An 18,632-nucleotide genomic window follows, 5' to 3' on the forward strand; every position below is an offset into this window, starting at 1 on the left:
CTTATCCTGCATTTCTGATATGGAGCATTCTGAATTTTTATGCATTCATTTTGGCCTTTTGTCAATTTTTTTAAGGCTTCCTCAACACGCCATACGTCACAGCGAATTGCTTCAAGGGATGAATCAAAGAGGTGTCACCTTGTTAAATCACCTGTCCTGAAAAGGCAAAATGACTCACCATGCAAGTCTTTGCACTATACGACCAGGAAAGAAGAGTTGGGAAAAAATGCTCTTTGCTCAAGCACACAAAGGAGGTCAACTGAGCCACACACTGTTAATATAACAAGGGTTGATGTTGGACTCTCAAATGGCTCCATTGTTACCTCCTCCTCTTGCAAAATATCTGTGACTCACTCAACAGCCCAAAACATCTCTGAAACTTTAATTTCTACTTCAGCCCACCTTGAGTTAGTTTGTGGCTCACAGAGAGAAACAAGGTGTATAAGTCGTGAGCTGGCCAAGAGTGCAATGCCTCCCAAAATATCTCCGGTCCGATCATCTGATAGGATATCACAGTGTGGAACTCCCAGATTGTCCCAAAGATTGTCTCAGAAGGTCCCCAGCAGTTGCACTGGACATGCAAGCAGTATTCTGTCTGGTGACATAGCACACAAACAAAATGTAGCAGTGAACCAAAAATTATTTAAACACAGATCATCCTCCCAAGAAGACAGTGATGTCAATTTTTGCCCACATCGCGTACCTTTTCCTTCAAATCGACGGTCCAACCGGTCTTTGGGGAATCAGGTGGTAATGTTGGACTTGCAACGTGATCAAAAGGTGAATGTGTATTTGATACAGACAAAAAGTTTAGCTAAATATAAAGGTGGTGGCTGTTCATCATCCCTGCAAATGTCCAAAAGTGGAAAGATAACTGCTGAAGGTGAGTATGGTGTCAAGCCCGAAGTGAAAAAGAAAGAGACTCCTACAAGAGTGAGACGTAGTCCAAGAAAAATATCTGTGGCTTTAGGAAGGAGTTCATCTGAAAGCCTGCCAGATAGTATGGTCCAGAATAAACAAGAAGCAGTGCCTTTTAAAAATAAAAGCTATGCAAGTAGCTCTAGGTCACAATCTCAGATTTCACATTTTATTGAACATTGCTCTTTAAGAAAGCAGGAAGCAAAAGAAACAGGTGCCTCTCTCAAAATATCTCAATATAAAGTGTTTATCACTCCGAAGTTGTTTTATGGTTCTGATGGTCCTGGAAGAAACTACATAACTCCATTGGACCGGTGTGCTGTACGGGATGGCATCCGCAGGCTTGCTGACAGAGGAGTGAAGAAGACTACCTTTTCGAAAACTGAAAAGCTTTCACCATCAGTATTTAAATCTAAACAAAGTGCCAGCAAGCAAGCGTCACAGAAAGTCGACGCCAGAAAGAGGGTGTTGCAGAAGCTCGATGTCAGGAAGCGGGTGTCGCAGAAGGTAGACGCCAAGAGGCGGGTGTCGCAGAAAGTCGACGCCAGGAAGCGGGTGTCGCAGAAGCTCGATGTCAGGAAGCGGGTGTCGCAGAAGGTAGATGCCAAGAAGCGGGCATCGCAGAAGGTAGCCGCCAAGAAGCGGGTGTTGCAAAAAGTAATCACCAAGAAGCGGGCGTCGCAGAAGGTAGCCGCCAAGAAGCGCGTGTTGCAGAAGATAGCCGCAAAGAAGTGCGCTTCGCAGAAGGTCGCTGCCAAGAAGGGCTTGTCGAAGAAGGTCGCCACGAAGAAGCAAGCATTGCAGAAGGTCGCCACGAAGAAGCAAGCATTGCAGAAGGTCGCCACGAAGAAGCAAGCATTGCAGAAGGTCGCCACGAAGAAGCAAGCATTGCAGAAGGTCGCCACGAAGAAGCAAGCATTGCAGAAGGTCGCCACGAAGAAGCAAGCATTGCAGAAGGTCGCCACGAAGAAGCAAGCTTTGCAGAAGGTCACCACGAAGAAACAAGCATTGCAGAAGGTCGCCACAAAGAAACAAGCATTGCAGAAGGTCGCCACGAAGAAGCAAGCATTTCAGAAGGTCGCCACCCAGAAAAGGGCGTCGCAGAAATTAGACACCAAGCAGCATGTTGCCGCCAAGAAGCTGGCATCGCAGAGGGTTGATGCAAAAAACCGTGCATGGCAGAAGGTCGCTGCCAAGAAGGGCTTGTCGCAGAAGGTCACCACGAAGAAGGAAGCATTGCAGAAGGTCACCACCCATAAAAGGTTGTCGCAGAAATTAGACACCAAGCAGCATGTTGCCGCCAAGAAGCTGGCGTCGCAGAAGGTCGATGCCAAGAACCGTGCATGGCAGAAGGTCGCTGCCCAGAAGGGCTTGTCGCAGAAGGTCGCCACGAAGAAGCAAGCATTGCAGAAGGTCGCCACCCAGAAAAGGTTGTCGCAGAAATTAGACACCAAGCAGCATGTTGCCGCCAAGAAGCTGGCGGCGCAGAAGGTCGATGCCAATAACCGGGCATGGCAGAATTTTGATGCTAAGAAGCGGGCATCACAGAAGATTGACACCAAGAAACGGGCTTCACAGAAGGTCGCTGCCAAGAAGAGGGCATCACAGACAGTAGACTCCAAGAAGCATGTTGCCGCCAAGAAGCAGGCGTTGCAGAAGGTGAATGCCAAGAAGCGGGCATCGCAGAAGGTTGCTGCCAAGAAGCAGCAATTGCAGAAGGTCGCCACCAAGAAGCAAGAATCACAGAAGGTCGCCACCAAGATGCGGGCATCACAGAAGGTCACCACCAAGAAGCAGAAGTTGCAGAAGGTTGCCTCCAAGAAACGGGTGTTGCAGAAGGTCATCGCCAATAAGTGGATGTCGCCGAAGGTCACTGCCAAGAAGTGCACATCACAGAAGGTCCCTGCCAAGAAACATGCGTTGCAGATCGCCGCCAAAATGCGGGCATCGCAGGAGGTTGCCACCAAGAAACGGGCGTTGCAGAAGGTCACTCCCAAGAAGCAGGCATCACAGAAGGTCGCAGCTAAGAAGCGGGCATCGCAGAAGGCCACCGAAGAGAATCGGGTATTGCAAAAGGTCGCCGTGGAGAAGCGGGCATCACAGAAGGATGACACCAAGAAGTGTGTGTCGCAGAAAGATTATGCCAAGAATTGTGTGTTATGGAAATCAAAGGCTGACTGTAAACAAGAAGTGACCAGCATCGATGAAGGACAACATCAGAAGGTGGCAAACATGGCATCACTTTCTGAACTGCGAAAACAGTTCCAGGAAGTAGAGCAGGAAGGTAAGGATGAAATAAGGGTTTTCAATAAAAGGAAAATGGAAGGTACAAGTACAGGAAGTATGAGAGAGGAGGTTACCAGAGAAGGAGTGAAAGATATTGAAAGTGATATTTCAAACCAGGATGAACCCGATGTTAAAACCGTAACTGAAATTGGAGTTAGCCTGACTTCAAAGCTGGACTGGGATGTGACATCCAGAGTTAAACCGAGGATATATGTAGGAGCGGCCTTCTTCAGTCCCAAAATGATCAAGCAAAGCAATCGATCAAGTAAGAATAGAACCATCAATTACATTAGTAAACGGCCTGTTCACTCTTGCTTGCCTGTTCTTTCACAAAAGGTTCCGCTTGCCTGCTTCACAGTAGAAAAAGCTACCTCACATCCTGCTCTGATGGCTGTGCCAGTTAGCAATGAGTTTAAGGCCAATAAAGTGGATATGAAAGCTCAGGTGGGGAAACGACCAGGATTGAGTTTCAATGTACAAAGTTTATGTGATGACTGGGAAGAAGTAGCTGTGGAAGTAGAGAGTGTGCGAACTTCTCAGCCATGTGCTACGTCTGGCATGAAGCATAATGTGACCATGGCAGCAGGTCAAGGAGAAGAAGATATAATGGAACAAGCTCAAACGGCTGGAAAGGTACGAGATAAATTTGTTCTTCATCCTCTTCTAAATCCAAATGTACAGGATGTCAACAAATTAACATTCCAAATTCAAACCTCAACAAGACAATAATGAAATGGGATACAACAATGGTTTACTGCATTTGAAAGAACACTTTTCAACCTTTCATTGTCAAGATTTAAGATCCGAATCCGAATGAACTTGCATGGATTGCACTCAAACCTATCACAAACGTGTTCATCTTCCCCACCATTTGTGCTTTGCTTGCCTGTCCCCTTCCTCTGCATGATGCTACCAGTCTCAATAACCTTTTTGTACCACTCACGAATCGTTTTCCTCGATGGAGACTTGCTTTACGTCATCCTGAAGCTTCGTTGAACCTATGTAGCTGATTTGATCTTCATAAACCAGGCAACAGACTGCACTTATTCGTGTAGGGATGCCATTTGCAGTAAATGCGATGACATGTGTCCCAGAAGACACCTAGAAATGGAAAAAAAAGTCAATACAACTTTGAAAAATAACATTTTGCATGCAGCAAGTCGCATCGTCATATCCCATTTCTTTGGGGTTTTTTTGTTTTATTACCCTCACCAGAGGAGAGGGTATCGCATTTTTGTCCCTTTGTTTGTTTGTCTGCTTATGTGTCTATTCACACAGAATGTGTGTGTCTATTAATTACGTACGAGTGAAATGTGATTACGTCTATTAATTATGTACCATTGGAACGTAAGTGGAGCTGCCTTTAGAGGTCATCTACCATTGGAACGTAAGTATGGTTATTAATTCCAAGCTAATTACTTGTTGGAACATATTAAATATAACTGTTAATAATTGCATAACAAACCAGCACACAAACACCACACATAATACAACACGCAAAACAAGTCCAGCGAGGGTCTGCAATCTCTGATTGCTCTTTCTTGTGAATGTTTCAATTTGGAACGGTAATTTGTAACATCCTGTATTATGTAATATTTTATCGTGTTTATTATCGTCTCCCCCTCCCTTTTTGGCAATTGTTTAATTTTTTTATGGGAGAGAATAGGACAGGTTTGTATTTATTATTTATTTACGTATACTTTACCATCTCCACTACCTACATAACATACCGTACCAACCAACATACCACCTTGAATTAATTATTTATTTTATGTAGTTAGTAATGCTCTATTTTGAGGTGTGATTGGAGGTTTTGTCCTCAGAGGGCTTGTATTCTTTCTTGTTTTTTTACATTACAATTTTACAATGTTACACAGTTCCTTCATTTCTGAGCCAATCCTCCAAATTGTACACCCACACTATTTTTATTTTATTTTTTCCATTTAGGTCCCCACTCTGATATTAAGGGGTGAAGTGGAAATGCTAAAAATCACATTCTGCCTTTCCATTCCCTTGGATTTATGTCAATGCAGATTAAATTTTGTATAAAGCGCTTTCAAACAGCCGAAGATGGGATGCTTTGAAAATTTTCTGATTAGAGTCGTCTTGGGGATAATGCAGGTTTCAAAGGTCAAAATTGGTTGCAGAATTAGCATGCCATGCCTCTGCATTTGCACCAATCCAGACAAGTATTGGTAAAATGATGCGTTACCACAGCCTTTACAGATTGAAGTAGACATGCACCAATGCTGAAAAGACCTGGCATAAACATACTCATGTCTTTTCGATTTTACATGGGTCGAAGGTCATAATCAGTTGCAAAATTAAAATATTTTGCATGCCAAGCCTTTTTTTTCACCAATACTGAAAAGACCTGGCATAAACATACCTTGCCACAGCCCCTATGCAGAAAAAAATCATCAATATATTGATCCAGTGCAAAGTGGATGGAACTTTGTTGGTGGATGGGATGGTTGGGTGGAGGGTAGGGTGTCGTATTGCTTTAGCTTGTGATCAACTGTGATTCTAGTTGGATTTCCCCCCTTTTGTGTGGCATAAATACCACTGTGTGTTTCTCTACATATGAGGTTCATGCCGAAACGTGCCACTTCAGTTGCAACGTTTTGAGTGAAACATCTACATCGCAAAATTTCATGGATAACGGTTATCTACTTACTTATGTCGAGCAAATGTCAAGTTTCTCAAATTATTTGTTTTGTTGCATTAGTTACAACTATGGCATCCTTGCCGAGAGCATGGTCAAGGTGGAAACCTTCAGTACAAGTTAAAGAAGATATCCAGGTAGTCAGGGTAGCAAAGTAAAGTAACTCTAGTAAAGTCAGGGTAGCAAAAGTAAAATGCACAATAAATCCACCAATAATTTCCAGCTCTAGCTTTTACACCAGCAACCAATAACTCCAGCTTTTCTGAATGACGTCATCGTCCATCACAATTCTGCGCCACATGCAGATCATGGTCTGTGACCTGCTAGTGTCCTCGGAGAGGGAAGTGATGTCTCACCCACTGTTCAACAAATTTAAGTCCATGTAAGTTGCATCAGTTTTGCATGTGTTGAACAGTTTAACAAAGTCACACCCACTGCATTAAGAACACCTGAGAAGGAAGGCTTTTTTGCGGACATAATAAGATCTCAGTCTAAAGTGCATTGAAGAGGAAGAAAATAATGTAGAACTAGTGAATATACCAGTCAAGGATGGGTGACGGGATGGAATGTGATTTTTTCACACCAGAGGCTCATAGAACAACAACTATCCCATGACGTTTGGTATTGAAGTGTCCTCACAATAATGCCTTGCAATCACCCAGGATGGCGAATGCTTTGAGAAAATTCTACTTTTCACGAGGCCAAAGAGGATAAATGTAGGATTTGTAAGTAAATTTAGAGGCCGTAAGCAGAATTGTAAGACATTGTTAATTATTCCTGTAATAATGTTTGGTGACGATGCGCAAAAGTAGTGAGAAAGAAGATATGAAACGAGACACACCATCTTTTTATCTGTATAGAGATAGAGGTAATGTGGCATCAACAAAGTTGATCATTTCTGCAATATCTTATTACATGTGAAGTGACAACATTGAGGGTGTCGTGTATAATGCCAACAAGCAAGAAAACTGCAAATTGGCATACATTTTGCCTATTTTGCCTTGATATATCTTGATGCACACAAAAGCTTGTGAATTCATGACAATATACAAGTGCGACACCTGTATTTATATTTCAAGCTTTATTGCAGATTTGGGCATTTTTCATTGCGTACAGTTATCATTTTTGAATACAGTACTGTATAGTTATTTGGTTTATGATGTTCTTCATTTTGATAACTTAATTTGTTTTATCATGGTCAAAATTTCAGAAAGGATAAGCTTATTCTAAAAAATATAATTTGATAACTACGTTTTGTAAAGAACCCAGGTTGTAGAGTGGTGTTTAAATTTCACGACATTGAGATGAAGTTATTTAATTGAGGACATGCTCTGATTAATCACAAGGTATCCATGTTAAATTATTTTTCTTTCCCCTCTAATTTTGATCTGGTAGTTGGCTTGCAACATGTCTCTCATTGCCACTGTTCTTATCACAGATTTCTACATTGTTTTAATATGGAAAAATGTTTCAGTTGGATATATTTTAACTCATTATTAACATCTTGCTGCACCATAAAATGAGCCTTTTCTGGTGAGAGTAATGCCGGAACACGTGTTTAAATGGTGGTTTGTGCACTGTCACTCCAGGAAAGCGGACACACAGATTCTGGAATTCTGACAGCAAAGGCAGTTTATCCGATCTTCACCCCTGTCAGTGGTGCAAACAGGGCAACTACCAGGTCATAATTGCCTCTGCCACCGAAGGTTTTCACCCATGTTTATTTGTTTGTTTTTGAGCAGGATATCTCAAAAAGTTAGGGACAGATTCGGATGAAACTTATTGGATAGGCTGGGTGTGTGACAAGGACGAATTGATTCGGTTTTGGTGAAGATTCGGATTCGGATAAAAGTTTTTTTATTTTTTTATTATTCTTTATTTTTAAGTGATTGAATCTGATTAAGTGATTGGTGAAGATCTGAATCTAGTTATTTGATTGTTTTTCAATGATTATCATCTCTCTCTGCCTCACCCTTTTAGTCCTGACCTGTCACATTTTTTATTTTAAATTAGGTCATGACCTATAGGATAGGGGGAGGCTTTTATACATATTTAGGGTTTCTTTCTACAATTAGAGCCCCCAATTTTAATGGTACCTCAGATTTTCTTAGACCCCCTAGGAGTACTAAACCACCATTTCGGTGTTTTTGTTTTTCTTCCTTTTTTTTCTGCCAATGCATCTCAGAGCTGGCTGGGACTTTTGGAATGAAATTTTGCATCAATAATGGGAATACAATGTACAGTATGTAGTTTTTACATAATTTTAGACGACCTAATTCCCAAGTTCATGACCTAATTATAGACATTTTTTAATTTTGCACCATATGACAAAAGTTTGTCTGATCAGAATGAAATTGCCCTCCCCAGATAGCCTAGAGGAAGGTACGTGTCACACTCAATGAACATCATACCCATCTGAGTTAAATGGCAAGGTCAAATACGGGTCTGGAAAAAACCGATATGTAATTTGTGTCCGTGGCCTACTTTTTCGGATTCTTTTTCAAACAGAAAACATTTTTTTGGTCATAACTTGAATAACTTTCCTCCGATTTTCACGATAAGTTTTATGGATACATTGTAGATGGAGACCCATTTTCTTAATTTCCAGTCTATCCCTAAATGTTGAAGGTTAAAGTCATATTGTGGTCCGAAAAGAGCATGGCCATCATTGGATTGCGGGTGCTTCGGGAGGCTTACCCTTGGTGATTGCTTTGTGATCACAGATATCTAGTTTTATCTGAAATGTAAATGAACTGAAGTATACTATTGTAATCGGTGGACGCACCCCAATTGTCCTGTCTGAGTCCGACAAACCGTCACGCCGGCCAACTAATTCTGGTGCTCCGAGTCAGATTATGAGCCTGTTTGCCATGATATATTGCTCCGATGGAACACCCGAGCCAATCGGGTGACGCGCTAATCAGTGCCGTTCGTCCGTTCACACAAAATGGCAATCCGAGCGAAATTGTCAGATGTAGGCACCATCTCATATTGGGCACGACTCGCTTGAACTCACTTATATAAAGGACGTGTATAAACTACAACTTGTGATCAGAGACCAAGTGATAAAAAAAAAAAAAAACTATTAGCAAGAGTACCTGGCGTTGCCAGGTGATGTTCTCATCCTGTTGGCATTTTGAAATCAATTTTTTTTTTCTTGTGGGTGTCTAAAACACTCCCCTCCACCCACTGAGGAAAATATTACAAACATACACACATCGTGGATAATTTTATATTACCTTTTGCATAGCTACAAAGGCTCAGGCACTATAGAGCGATTAAAAAAATATATATATATATATACAGTCATCCCTCGCTATATCGCGGTTCACTTTTCGCGGCTTCGGTACATCGCGGGTTTTTCTCGCTAGTATATGTAAAATTATATCGCGGATTTTTCGCTATATCGCGGGATTTTGCGGTATAAATGTATTTTTATATACTATTATTTTAAATATTTTTGTGGTAAAATAAGCATTTTCTAGCCTAAAAAATTAAAAAACGTAACAAAATAAGAAAAATACAGTATTTAAAACATATTACAAGAAATAAAATACTGTACATAGTGTACAGTAGAAGAGTAGACAAAGAGACAAAGAGTCGTGCGTATGGAAAACGCAGATGCGGCAGCTTCCACTTGCGCTAGTTACCCACGTAATGGGTAACTGTAATGCTCTTTCTGGCTGTGCAGTACATTCATCATCGTCATCTCCTTCATCGTCATCAGTACTGCACAGCTAATTCATCATCATCTTCATCACGCAAGTTGTAGTATTGAAGAGCCGGGGCTCTTGCTTGATCCGGACGAAATGACGGGCAAGACACAAACTCGTCCGAGAAGATATTTATTCTCAAAACCAACTCGGGAACACTGAAAAGCCCGTTTATCGGGCTGCATTATAAAGCACAACCAGAAACCGAAAGCCACGCCTCTCAAGCGTGGCGTGCTTGGTGGTCACGTGATCAACAGGTGTAGCTGATTATACCCGCACGCGCGGCACGCTTTGGCGGTCACGTGACCAGCCACTCTGGCGCCGGGGATCCCCGCCGGTGACATCACCGGCTGGAGCAAGGAGATTCTAATGCTGGTCTTGCTTGGGGAACCCATGGGTCGCTACAGTATCTTCAATGGTGAGTACCCATTAGAATTTTATATGTTGTTAAAATTACGTATGTTTAAGAGTGTAAAAAGTGTTTAAGAGTATAGGAAGTGTTTATAAGAGTATGGGAAAGGTTAATAAGAGTGTGGGGAGGGTCATAAAGCTTTAAAATATATATAAATAATAAAATAAAAATATGGTCGCTACTTCGCGGATTTTCGTCTATCGCGGGGGGTTCTGGAACGTAACCCCCGCGATAAACGAGGGATCACTGTATATATATATATAGTATATACGTATATATAACCCCTTTTGCAGCTCACATGCTGCTGTAAAAATATAAATAACCACCTTTAGAGGCCATTTTTCCCCGCAAAGCGGGGGTTGGCCTTTTTTCGGGAACCGTGGTTGTTGTTGTTTTTCGGTCCCCTTTTTGAAGCAATGTTTTACGGCCGGATGCCCTTCCTGACGCCAACCCTTTTTGCCGCCTTTAACGACAAACAGGGAATTACCAGTGAACTGGTACTCAATTAGCCGACCTCGGAAGGATGAACAGGCTGAGTCAACCCCCCTGGCGTTAATTCAGCAATCGACCGGGATTCGAACCCAGGATCCTTGGATCCTAAGCCGGCACCCTAGCCGCTAGCCCAACACGCTAGCTCAACAACGCACACGCGCACACACACACACACACACCTGGATATATCGCGACCTGGCAGGAATCCGTTGCACCCCTGCAAGCTGCATGTGTAGATAACAACCAACGTCGCAAACATTGACACACACGGACACACACAAACAGGCCCATTCGGTTCAGAGTAACTCAGCTCCAGCGAGGTGCACATGCTGCTGTGCAGCAAATTATGCGTGCATCTCTTTACCTTTGACAGAGATATCATGAGGGTCAATGTACAGGTACACAGTGCGGGACATACTTGTCCATCGGGCAGTGAGTTTTTACATCGACATTCACACAGACATTTAACTTCTACCTTGGTTTAACCAAACATCTTCTGAAGTCCAGTAAAGTCAATGTGCATATCTTCTGTACATATTAAAATGTTTATAAACAGTGGAAGATGTGCTGAAGAGAGATTAGTTTGGATCCAATGGAGAGCTTTGTGGGGATCGCATAGAGAGCTTATGGTACTACTTAGAAATATTGTAACGGTCACAGGGTCTAGAAAGGACCGGCCCCCCAGCCAGGCAGGAAGGGGGAAAGAAGTCCCACGTCCACCCTTAATTTGTGTATGCGCCGGCGATCAAATAACTCCCGGACATAATGAATCTGCTGACAGGGATAGCTGAGCGGAGCTTGTCGGAGACTCGCTTTTAATATAGTGGCATCTTAATGTGCCAGTTCACTTGCTGACGGCTTTATTAGCAATTAACTATACATACTTGGAGTTCTGCATTCCCCGAATGGCCACGACACAGGTTCTCATCAATTAACAGGAATTTATTAACAATAAATTGGGGATGGGCTTGGGGGGGTTGGGCGGGGGGGCGGGGGGGTAGTGGTGGGAAAAAAGGGAAAGCACGGCTGCAAGTTGCAATAAATCAAACAGAAACAAATTAATAAAAATAATTTCTGCGCCCTCGGACCCATGAGAAACCTCATTATCTAGGCCTTATTCCACTCATACGATGTCGACAGTACATATATGGAGAGAATTCTGGACAGCAGAACCTGGTCTAACACACTCGGTCCAGGTGGCTTATCCATCTGGGGAGGTAGAGAGGAAGAGCAGTTGTGGGGTTTTCCTTCTCAGGGCACGAACCATGGGGCCAGTGAACATCCGAAGGAAGAACCAGAACCAGAATGAACCATGGGGGCAGGAGGAAAGCCGTAAGCAGATGGAGCCGTTACGTCCTCTTTTATTAACTACACTCTGTGCAGCGCCTCCGTCTGCTGGCTGCGTGATCAATGATCATTGGCCACTCTGCGTAGACAGTCGTCCCCACTTTTTCAGGCTTATGGTTCCCTGTGTATAGCCCTCAGGCATGCCACGTGCACCCATGGCTCTCGGCATTGCTGGTGCCAAGTGCACATATCTGCCCTGACTTCTTGCTCCAAATGGCTCCATTCGCTGTTTTCCTTTTTGAGGCATGCAAAACGTTGGCACTGTTTATGGAAATTAATAATAAAGACAGATCACATTGTGGAAAACTCCATAAAACACAGACGTGCAGAAATGGGAGCTCAGACACAAACATTGGGGAAAGGGAGGACAAGAGCAAAATTTTCTGAACACATCATTCAACATCGCCAGTACATTAATGACATACGCCTATGTGTACTTAAACTTGTACAATGAAATAACTATTATAATTTATTCCCATTTAACCCCTAAGCCATGTCTGTAACAACGCATTATGATACTTAAAGCATGTGATAGTTAAGCCATTAAAACGATTTTGAACTATTTGTTGCTCCCTTCAAGCTGTTTGTTCATCTGCTGCATTATTAAATTATCCGATTATAAATCATCCTATACTTTCCAGAAAATGTATTTGCTGTGCACTGATGTTGCATTAGGAGTTATTCAATGGGCAATTCAACAGAGTTCAATCCACACCCTTTAACACTTGATTGTGAATTCCTATTTGCTCCTTTCACCAGGAAATGGTATCAAAATGAGCAGCCGTCCACATTGCAGGCTACAGGGGCCCATTCAGCTGACTTTTCTCATCAACTGCTTGGACATGAAACACTCGGAAGCTGTGATTCACCAGTGTCTGTGAAAAGGAGACGTTCCACCTCACAAATGTCCTCAGACTGTTCATCCCAAAGTCTTTCTTTACGGAAGTTATGGCGGTTCAAAGAGAAGGATGGTATTGGTGAAAGTCAGATGATTATTGTAAGTCTGGTTCGGTAGCTTTAATGGTAAGCATTTTTGACATTGCATACATTTGACACTTTGCACTGGAAGCAAAGTTTGATGTGTGGTCTTTCTGTGCATTGTTTTATTTAATTTTGTAAACTGATCTAGGATGCAGGACAGAAGCGCTTTGGTGCAGTAAAGTGTGGTACATGCGGAATGGTGTACACAGCAGCAAGTCCCGAGGATGAGGCACAGCATCTGCACTACCACCAGCGCTTTGTGGGAGCAGTAAAGTTTGGGGTAGGAATCAAATGGCATGTCTATCTGTTATGCAATGCATATATAAATGAAAATGTGCTACCAATCAAATTTTAAGAAGAAATGAGACAGTCATAAATGGTATTCACATACTTGTAAAACCCCTGTTGCCACATAGTAAAGAAAAAGACATAAAATGTCATAGACCTTGCGGTTTTAGTAATTTTGCTGTGCGGAGTTAAAGGCTATCAGTTGGATATCTTTGATCTGATCTCCAAAAAAAATGACGTGCATATCTATCCTGTCATTCATTTTCTGTGTGCCAAGTTTAAACAACATCGGTAAATGCATGTCTGAGAAGTACTCGAGGAAGTGTTTTATATCCGGTGTTTTACAATTAAAACGGCTACCAGTCTAACATTCGGCCATCTTTGATCATATCGCAAAATAAAGTGAGGTGCATGTGTATGCCAAAATGTACTCTGCTTGTGCCAGGTTTGACCAAAATCGGACCATGCATGTTCAAGCAATGGTTGAGGACATGTTTACGTAACAAAATGGCTGCCAGTCGGCCATTTTGGATCTGATCTCGAAAAGAAATGACATGCATATGCAAGAAATTATTCATTATCTGTGTGAAAAGTTTGAACAAGATTGGTAAATGCATGTCCGATAAATGGTTGAGGACTGTACAAATGTATTTGTAATATTGGTGATATTATTTATTTTTAATTTATTTGCAATCTAAAAAGGTCCAAGTGGACAAACTCTAAATGGTCAAGAATCCAAGCTGTCTAATCTGCCTGAATGGTGTAAAGTGTAAGGGGTCTAAATGGTGTTAAGGTCTAAGGGGTCTAAAGGGACTTAAATGGTTTAATGGACCAAAGGTTTAAAGATTCTAGGGGTCTAAAGCTACGTTCCGCAACCTTTTTAGCCCAGGACCCAATAAGAAACCCAGGCATCCAGTCGCGACCTATCGAACCCCCCCTTCCCCCCCCCCCCCCCCCCCCCCCACAAACCTTCACCGAAATATCGATTGCTTATGACGTTAATATCTTGCTAAGTGTTCGGTTCATCATCTTTGTACAATAGTACAATTCGTAATTGAACAATAAAGCAAAGTGACGACAATCATACCAAACACTGTCCTTATTTTGTTGCTATTTTGTCCGGATCTCCACGACCATGAGGAGAGAGAGCGCGAGAGACCACGCCCCCCTTGAGAATGAGCAGCGACTTCGATCACAGACACCGCCCACTTGATATTATTGTCAGCCAATCAGGCGTAAACTCCCTGCCTTGTTAGCAGCTTCGGAAGAGATGAATCCGGATGAAGATTTAATGAAGAAGATGATGATGAAGATGAAGAAGATTATGAAGATGCAGATGAATCTCACAACATTCATTGGCGGTGTATCTTTTGTGAAATAGAATAAAACTTTCATTATTAAAGTGACATGCCAAGATAAGGTGTTTGAACTTTATTTTAATCTTCATCGTGAATAGATGATGAACTTAAAATGTAACATGAACTGATAAAACAAGAATCACCTTTACTGAAAAAACCCGATATGCATCTGAACTTATATCCAGGTTCAATGTTCCGTTATCATGAACAACATTTAAAAAACAACTTTCACTGATTAAACCCGAAAGTGAAACTTACAAGCCTAATTCAAATGTTCCGTTAGCAACATTGTAGATGTGGATTATCCACATCAGTGCGATGGTTGACTTTGCATATTGGCTGCGAGATCATCGATTCGGCTTTGAAGCGGCGACAATGCGATTCTCAGGTTGGTGGACAGGGCCACTGTCTCCAGTTTGTTTCGATACTTGGACTTCAGATATGTCACCGTTGAGAAACCTGCCTCACACATCCAAGTCGTCGTAAATGGCATCAGGAACTTTACCGCGAGATGTGCAATCTCTGGGTACTCATGAGACACTGTCAGCCAAAACTTTACGAAAGTGTCCTTCCTGAACACTGTCTCAAGTGTACCGTCGGACACGATGTCGATCAAGTCCTCTTTCAATCTGTTGGACAAGTTGCAGCACTGCTGAACGTCGACTGAATAAGGTCTCGGATCCACTTCTTCTCCACGCGTGGATCAACAGGAAAGTATTCGTCAAATCGTTTGCGCAGGTTCACCAGATGTTCGACGATGACATCCTTAATGTCCACACGTTCCTCAACACTTGCTGAGCAGATCATCCAGATTTTCGAACATGTCAAATTCATCATTGGTCTGTACTCTTCTCTTCCACAGATCCAGCTTTGACTTGAACGCCGCTATCTTGCTATACATTACGAACACGGATTTCGCCTGCTTGTTCGTTTTGCCCTGGAACGATATGTTCAGATTGTTCAACAAGTTGAAGATGTCGGCCATGTATGCCAATGTTGTGATGAATTTGTTGTTTTTGTAGTAGACTGCCAGGTCTGACCTAGCCACCTCCAAGAATGCGAGGACCTGGTCGCGAAGTTCATACAATCTTGCCAAAGCATTTCCTCTGGAGAGCCAGCGAGCAGCTGCAAAATACAGCACCGTGGTGTGTTCTGCATCTTGCTCCTTACACAGCTCTGCAAACAAGCTCGAATTTAGGGCGCTCTTCCTGAGATGGTTGATTGTTTTCACTGCAATGTCCATTACTTCAGCAAGTCCAGGTGACATCTCTTTCGCCGCTAATGCCTCGCGGTGGAGGAAGCAGTGGTTCCAGCTTGCCTCTGGTGCCACATCTTGGATGAGCTTAATGACACCGCTGCGCCGACCTGTCATCGATGCCGCACCATCGGTACAAACGCCAACACAGTCTTCCCACCTGAGGCTATGCAATGCGATGTGTTTGTTGACGACTGCGAATATTTCTGTCCTAAAATGGAATGGAAAAAAGTCCTATAATGTATCGATTACATCTCATACTGCACCTGCTCAACCACCTCCTTTTAAAACTCAGTAACTACCATTCCCTACACAGGGCTGGAAGAAAGAGCGTGTCATGGGTACTTACCCAGATGGCAAGATTGTGTTGGTGTTGCCAGGAGACCCAAAATACACCCTTAAGAAGGTACCATACAGTTTGGCAAATGTAAAATGATCATTTTCCTTTAAAGTACGAAGCTTTTAGCCGAGATTGCTTCCAATAAATTTCATTTTCCCGATGGTACTCTCAGGTGGAGGAGGTACGTGAGTTTGTGGACAATGACCTGGGATTTCAGAAAGGTGTCCATAGCTCTACCTCACAAATGAAAACCTTTCTATTCGTGACAAACGATAAAAAGGTATCTGGCTGTTTAATTGCGGAGCACATCAACAAGGTGAGTGATTTGAATCATCAAGACATATGGTAGATAACAACACTTTTTTTGGCAACTCCCGACGTCAAACTGTAAGCTTAAACCGTACCAATCCCATTGTACAATTGTCCTACACAGGGCTACAGAGTACTTTCTGAGTCACCTGTATCAAGCCCAGAGAGACAATCCCAGACTTCTGCTTCCGAAGTCCAAATAGAACGGCAGCGGGCTTGGTGTTGTGCGACTGAACCTCAGCCTGCTGTCTGTGGCATCAGCAGGATCTGGGTGTTCAGCCTACTTCGCCGGAATGGCATTGCTACTCGTCTCACGGATTGCTTACGGTCTGTTTTCTTACCTCCGTGTGGCATGCTCTTTGGCATGCCGGTGCTCAATTTCCCTATTGTGGTTATTTTACTTGCCCTTTAATTCAGAATATATTGTTTACAACCCCCATGGCATGCTCTAGCTTCCTCATGATATTAGGATGTACATGTTAATATGGTTATCCCATATTATTCAGGCCATGTGAACATAAAGAGAATAAGGTGCTTGTGTTTTTCTTTTCTTCTTTCTCAGGAGAAACTTCACTTATGGAACGTACCTGGCAAAGGAGGAGATCGCCTTTTCTGATCCAACGCCAGATGGCAAACTGTTTGCAACAAAATACTGCAACACACCAAATTTCCTGGTGTACAACTTTTTGAAATGATTTTTTTTTTTTTTCAAATTTTTTGTTTTAATTCCACCTTACCTTGAAATCACGATTAGCAAAGTGAGACCTGAAACATTTGACCTTTTGTTGTGATAAGTTTTCTAACGGAGAGCTTATCACAACACATGTGTCCTGTTTTCTTTATTCACATCATGTAATCTTGTGCTTTCTCCTCCGCTCTCCTTTGTCACCCATCTGTTGACATTGAAATTTAATCGTGAGAACAAATTGGCGAGGAGGAAAGTGCATGAGGAACTGCGCTGACATCACCTTTAACTGTTCGTTTGAGACATCCAATTTACAACACATACTAACAAATGCTCACATAGTTTTGAGCGCTTTTTAAAATGCGCTCTTTGGGTGACGAGTTCACCAATAAAATTGTCTTCATTGGTTGTGGTAAAGCGTAACATACTTACCCCATTGAAGCACACGATGCGAAGGAGGATGTAAAAAAAAGCAGACTTGATCGTTGAAGTGAAAATCTCAGTGCCTTACGGAGTGATTGTTTTTTTCTCTAGGAAAGACAATTTTCTTTTGTCAGTGTTTTTAATCCCTTTTTCAGGCTGACATTTCCCTCGACTACTTTGCGACATTATGTAAAGGTTTGTTGCACACAGAAATGATGTCATCCCTACAGGTAATGATGGGATTCACTTTGCTAGTTTATGTTCTGAGGGTGTTGATTGCCAACGACTAACTTGTTCTTCTTCCACCAAACCGTTTGTGCAGATATCTTTCCAACCTTTTATGTTCGCTGGTTTGTGTTTGAAGTACATTTTTATATTTTAATTGCCTGAGGCGTTCTTGGAATGCAATGGAATTAAATAAAAGATAGATAGTTGGCGTCGAAGGCGAATCCGGGGATTGGAATTTCAGGTTTTGCAGAGAAGGAAATGCAGGTTTATTGAGTTTTGAGTTTTGCACTTTGGGTTTTAAATCGTATTTAAAGTGTCCTTATTAATGCAGGCCACTAGTTATAGAACGTGGGCATTATGGGAACGAGGACTGTTGGAATGTTTATATTCGATAAAAATCCTTGTACGAAGGAGAAAGAATTTTTAATTTCAAAGTTCTACCTAAATAAAGGGATAAAAACTTGTAACAAGCATGAATGCTTATTCTTTCTTTTGTTTGATGTGTTTGCTTGTTCAACAACGATCGTACGTAAGTTTATTCTTTTTCAAAAATAACCAATGCTCAGGTTTGGTACAGTTTTAAGTCCCTACTTTTATCACCTTTGCAATGATGTTTGTTTATACTGTCTTCCCAGATTGTTAAAATGTAATTCAATAAACTTTTCCATTTATTCTTTGATGATTCTGGAAAATTTTAATTTGTTTTTGACCTCAATAGACTGGCTTTTCTTCATACCATTGGTGCAATTGTGCTGTTAACTTCTCTCTCTTACATACATATTTTTTTACCAGTGTTGTTTTCTATTACTGGGTCAGGTTGTTCTTAAAATTTCTGTCATGATTCTTCAACAAAGTCACCAAAATTATCGGCATTCTTATGGTCTTTGAAAAACTTATTTTTTCCAGTCATTTTTACAGATGCTGTTTAGTAA

General features: G+C 42.0%; 1 protein-coding gene across 5 annotated transcripts in view; it reads left to right on the top strand.

Annotated features, from left to right (window-relative positions):
* Positions 1–18,377, top strand: part of LOC137432632 (uncharacterized) — a 34,324-nt gene extending 15,947 nt beyond the window's left edge. For 2 of the 5 annotated variants that reach the window (XM_068124713.2, XM_068124714.2), the window contains exons 4-11: positions 76–3,837; positions 7,459–7,550; positions 12,593–12,830; positions 12,963–13,094; positions 16,032–16,121; positions 16,228–16,371; positions 16,489–16,691; positions 16,927–18,377. In XM_068124713.2, coding sequence (XP_067980814.2) covers positions 76–3,837; positions 7,459–7,550; positions 12,593–12,830; positions 12,963–13,094; positions 16,032–16,121; positions 16,228–16,371; positions 16,489–16,691; positions 16,927–17,059 — 4,794 coding nt within the window. In that variant the 3' untranslated portion in view covers positions 17,060–18,377. Of the gene's footprint in view, positions 1–75; positions 3,838–7,458; positions 7,576–12,592; positions 12,831–12,962; positions 13,095–14,242; positions 14,414–16,031; positions 16,122–16,227; positions 16,372–16,488; positions 16,692–16,926 lie in introns of those variants that run through there. The other 3 variants (XM_078783434.1, XM_068124715.2, XM_078783435.1) reach the window with 3 other exon arrangements.
* Positions 18,378–18,632: the final 255 nt, after the last annotated feature.

The sequence above is a fragment of the Myxine glutinosa genome, chromosome 8, assembly GCF_964187855.1.
Source record: "Myxine glutinosa chromosome 8, kmMyxGlut1.1, whole genome shotgun sequence".
NCBI classification, from domain to species: Eukaryota; Metazoa; Chordata; class Myxini; order Myxiniformes; family Myxinidae; genus Myxine; species Myxine glutinosa.